This window comes from Lotus japonicus, chromosome 2, assembly GCF_012489685.1.
Source record: "Lotus japonicus ecotype B-129 chromosome 2, LjGifu_v1.2".
Taxonomy (NCBI): Eukaryota; Viridiplantae; Streptophyta; class Magnoliopsida; order Fabales; family Fabaceae; genus Lotus; species Lotus japonicus.
In genome coordinates this window covers 80,872,808-80,878,168 of record NC_080042.1, presented here as the reverse complement: position 1 = coordinate 80,878,168, position 5,361 = coordinate 80,872,808, and the positions used below count along the sequence as shown (strand labels likewise).

General features: G+C 41.1%; 1 protein-coding gene across 1 annotated transcript; it reads left to right on the top strand.

Moving 5' to 3' along the window:
- Positions 1-2,130: 2,130 nt before the first annotated feature.
- LOC130740136 (transcription factor MYC2-like) lies at positions 2,131-4,642 on the top strand. Its single transcript, XM_057592644.1, has one exon. It carries the CDS (start codon positions 2,250-2,252, stop codon positions 4,206-4,208), a length of 1,959 nt encoding a protein of 652 aa, XP_057448627.1. The 5' UTR covers positions 2,131-2,249; the 3' UTR covers positions 4,209-4,642.
- Positions 4,643-5,361: the final 719 nt, after the last annotated feature.

The window sequence follows — 5,361 nt, the reverse complement described above, 5'->3', positions numbered from 1 at the left end:
TATATATACACGTGACAAAGAGGAGAACAAAAATAAAATAAAATAAAATAAAAGTTTATAGACACGACACGCATCAAGCAAAACGTGACACAAAATTTAAATGGTTAAGAATATTTTATGACAAAATTGGTCACGTCAAGGAAATAAAAGGCCAAAATAGGTTCACTTTCACGCAAGTGGCAGGATTATCTCATTGATCGCTGCTCTGTCTTTGGGCCATTGTCATCCCTCCCAAGAACAACACCTTTCCTATCGGACAGATGTTAAATTTAGTTTAATTTATAACATGATAATGTATTTATAATTTATATGATTACATTTTGGCCCCTGTTTAATACGTTAAGTTTGAAAGTGGTCCCTATATGACGAAATGTTTGAACTCAGTCTTTACTGTTTGAGAAACTATTGGTTTTGGTCCTTGTCGGAGGTTGCGATTCGGTGACATTTGCCACTAATTCACTAATTAACATATCTCCGACAAGATTAGTGAAGTTATGTAGCAATCACCTCTTGCTGGACTAAAATTATGTAGTTTCTCAAATAGTAGAGACTGAGTCCAGAGTTTGCTCCGGGAATAGACCATTTTCATACTTAGCGTATTATACAGAAACCAAAATCTTTTTTAACCCTAGTTTATAACATAGTTGGCTAGTGAATTAAGCGTGACGTACGCATATTAATTTACTACTCTAATTAACAAAGTGTTGGTCCAGTGTTAAGTAAGTTAGACTCTTCGCCAAAATTAGAGTGCGTATTCGAATTACAAAAAAATATTTATTGAGAGATACATACAATCATTTCATGAACTGATAGCGACTCTCGTTAAAATGTAAAAAAAACTCAACTAATTTATTGTTTTTTATGAAATGTAAATTTAATAGAATTAAATATGTTTGTAGACTCTTAAGTTTTACACTTTTACCCCTTACGTTTTCATTTCTTTGGTTTTAATCAGTTTTTTTCCTAAGAAAAATGTGGTTTTAGTTCATGTAATTAACACCCGTAAAAAAACATGATGTGGTTTTTTTTTTTGAACTCACATGATGTGGTTAATAGAGAGACATGTAATCATTTTACACCTCATCATCTATTTTACAAATATGACATCCTACGTACATGTCATTTGTAATCTAGTTAACACTAAGTAAGAGCTAAAATAAAATGACCCTCATACAACCCTCCTCTCTATTGGTTTTCTAGCTCTTGGGCCTTATGTTTATTCGTTTACAATTTTATTCATTTTTGCTTAATATTTTCAATCTACTATTGACTTCAGGCTTTCTAGAAGATTTTTTTCTTATTTTTTTATTATATCATATCTTTTATTTATCTCTTTTTCTCTTGAGATGCAAGTAAAATAAGTGCGAATGAATTATTATTGGATAAATAATAGGAAGAAAAAAAGTCTAAGCTTCAACTAAATACTAGAAGCCCAATCTCAACCTAAGGCTCGTCAAATGATATTCCATTTACTTGAAGCTAGTACTGGACTCGTGCCCTCCATGAGCTGAAATATGAAGGGTACGAATTCTATGTTATAATTTATTTTTATTTTTAAAAAATAGCAATTCCTCTAGGGGGTATCTTCCTTAAGTTTAGTTTTTTCGAAAAAAAAAGAAGAAAAGAACAATAGAGAAAATAATCACGGGCAATAAAAATTGTTAAATGTATATTCAGAAAGATTGGGAAATCATTTACAAATGACAAAAATTAAAAGTTAACTGACTATTTCTAATATCAAACCATAGACTTTGTTTATGAAACTTCAAAATGATCTAATTATGAGGAAAATAAATGATGTTATTTGGCATCATTTATGAACTCATAAATATATAGTAGTAGTTGTTGATAAGTTGATTGAATGTTAGCAAGAAAATTAATATAAATTTATAAAATTAAAGTTTGAGACCAATTATCTTGAAGTACCTATGATTTTGTTACCATATTGTTCAACGGTCAAATTGTGAAACACAGTATAAAAGAGTAAAAAAGAGGTAGTGATGCAATGCAACGCCGTCTTTTTGCGAAGAGATGAGGTTATTTCCTAGAAGCCTCACAGGCGCACACGCTTGGTTTCACTCTCACTCGCTGTTCCTCTAAAACTAAATCAAATAAATACCAACCAAAATTCAACTCAACCAAAAACAAAACACACACAATAAACACAACACCACCTTCTTCTTCTTCTTCTTCTTCTTCTTCTTCTTCTTCTTCTTCTCATTTTCAACTACCACCACCACTCCCAATCAATGAATCTCTGGAGCGACGACAACTCCTCCGTCATGGAGGCCTTCATGACCTCCTCCGACTTATCCTCCGTCTGGCCACCAGCGCCGCCTCCTCCCTCTCAATCCTCCGTCGCCGTCCTCAACCAGGACACTCTCCAGCAACGCCTCCAGGCCCTAATCGAAGGCGCAAGAGAGACCTGGACCTACGCCATTTTCTGGCAACCTTCCTACGACTACTCCGGCACCTCCCTCCTCGGCTGGGGCGACGGTTACTACAAAGGCGAAGAGGACAAAGCCAAGGCAAAAGCAAAAGCCAAAGCCAAAGCCACCTCCTCCGCTGAACAAGAACACCGCCGGAAGGTGCTTCGTGACTTGAATTCCCTCATCTCCGGTTCCTCCGCCCCCGCTTCTGATGACGCTGTCGACGAAGAGGTCACCGACACGGAATGGTTCTTCCTTGTTTCCATGACCCAGTCGTTTGTCAACGGCGGCGGGCTAGCTGGTCAGGCGTATTTCAACTCCACCCCTGTTTGGGTCGCCGGCGCTGATCGCCTCGCAGCCTCCGCCTGCGAGAGGGCCAGGCAGGGGCAGCTCTTCGGAATCCAGACGCTCGTCTGCGTGCCGTCTGCAAACGGCGTCGTTGAACTCGGATCCACTGAGCTGATTTACCAGAACTCCGATCTGATGAACAAGGTGAAGGTGCTGTTCAATTTCAGCAACAGCAACCTCGATTTGGGTTCTTCCTGGACATTGGGTTCCACCACCACCGCCGAGAATGACCCTTCCGCCCTCTGGCTCGCCGACCCCGACCCTGACGGCAGAGATTCCGTCAGCACCGTCGCTCCCACCACCGCTTCCGTTTCGATTCCCAGCCACCACAACAACGATCAGAGCATTGCGAAGACGTTGCAGTTCGAAACCCCTGTTTCGAGTACCTTGACTGAAACCCCGAGTGCTGTTAATCTCACAAACCAGCCATCGCAGAACCAGAGAAACCAGAGCAGCTTCTTCTCCAGGGAGATGAATTTCTCCGAGTACAGTTTCGATGCGAAGAACGGCAGCAGTAACCACCAGCATCTGAAGCCGGAATCCGGTGAGATTCTGAGCTTCGGTGACAGCAAGAGAACCCCCAATTTCTTCTCCGGCCAGTCGCAGTTCGTTCCGGCTGACGAGGAGAACAACAACGGGAAGAAGAGGTCACCGAATTCGAGAAGCAGCAACGACGACGGGATGCTTTCATTCACCTCCGGCGTGATTCTCCCGTCCTCGAATTTGAAATCCTCCACCGGCGGCGGCGATTCGGAGCATTCAGATCTGGAAGCTTCGGTGGTGAAGGAAGCCGACAGCAGCAGGTTGGTGGAGCCGGAGAAGCGACCTAGGAAGAGGGGGAGGAAACCGGCGAACGGCAGAGAGGAACCGTTGAACCACGTTGAAGCAGAGAGGCAGAGGAGGGAGAAGCTTAACCAGAGATTCTACGCGCTTCGCGCGGTGGTTCCGAACGTGTCGAAGATGGACAAAGCTTCACTGCTAGGAGACGCTATATCCTACATCACGGAGCTGAAGACCAAGCTTCAGAGTTCAGAATCGGATAAAACTGGGTTGCAGAAGCAATTTGATGCGATGAAGAAGGAGCTGGAGAAAACCAGTGAACAGTCTTCTTCTCCAACTCCACCTCCACCTAACAAGAACAAGTCCTTCTCCTCATCCTCCTCCTCTTCCAATCAGATTCTAGTGGAGGACATTGACGTGAAGATCATTGGGTGGGATGCAATGATAAGGGTCCAATGCAGCAAGAAGAACCACCCGGCCGCGATTTTGATGGCGGCGTTGATGGAGCTGGACCTTGAGGTGAACCATGCTAGTGTGTCAGTGGTGAATGATACCATGATCCAGCAAGCAACAGTGAAGATGGGAAGCCGCTTTTACACTCAGGAGCAGCTTCGATCAGCACTCTCTTCCAAATTTGGGGATGCTCCTTAGCACCATCCCCCTCTGTCTCTGTTGTGTAAAATAACTTGTTCCCTTTTTGGTAGCTAGAGTACTGTGAATTTTGTTTGAGGCAAGTAATTTAATTTGGGAGTTAAGCTGGATGATGGATCTAGCTCAATCTCAATCTCAATATCATGGCATGTTTGGATGAGCTTCGGTTTCAGCTGAATCAATTCTGAAATTCGAAAGCTATTCTTCCCATAATTGATTCTGGCTACAGTCTCAATTGGAGAATGGTTTCCAAACATGCACTCAAGCTCGGGACAATTTCTCTTCTATCAAATGGAAGATAGGTAGATTTGATGAAGTAATTTAGTAACAATAGGGGTATTTTCATCTGTCTGCTCTAGTCTTAGATTGTACATGTATATATTATGTAATTATTTATGGAAGTCTCATAAATGTGAACATGTTTCTTCAGATTATATCAGTGACTATGTTTGGTAATCATTTCTGGGTTTTTGTTCATTGGAGGATGCAATTGCACTATGCACTGGACTGTGTTTCTTTTGATCTGTCATCTGTTAAAAAGTTTTTGTAGCACTCAAATTGGTGTTTTGAGTTGATGGATCCTTTTAAGCCATGTGAAAAACGCATGCGGCCTCAAAATTCATTCTCCTTTCTTCAGCATCATAATTGCTATGTTATGGTGGTAATTCTCAATGAAAAAGTCTACATCCTTGCTACGTTTTCGAGTTTTTCACTATAATTAGACCAATCGCTTATTTTTCCCATGAGGGAGGCTGGTTTCCTGTTGAGGCATTTTGACTGATAAGTAGTAAAGGTTTGACCCTACCGATGACTTTTGACAATGAATTTGTGTGCCGACATGCATGGTAGGATGAAGGGAAAAAACATGTTACTGAATACAACACTAGTAAGTCCAAACTTGTCCATGTACGAGGCTCAATGGTATGGTATGTTCTGTTTGTGGAATCTGTATATAGGCACCAACATGCATGACCAAAGCCAGCATTTTCCACCACTGGAAAGAGACCCAAAAATGTGCTTCTTTCTCTTTAAGCAACATTAAAAATTGTGACGGAATCTGTAATAAAAAAAACATTTGTGACGGAATCCGAAGCTGATTTTGATGCATTTGCCAAATATTTCGTCTGCAATCTTTTGCTATAGATTAATAAAT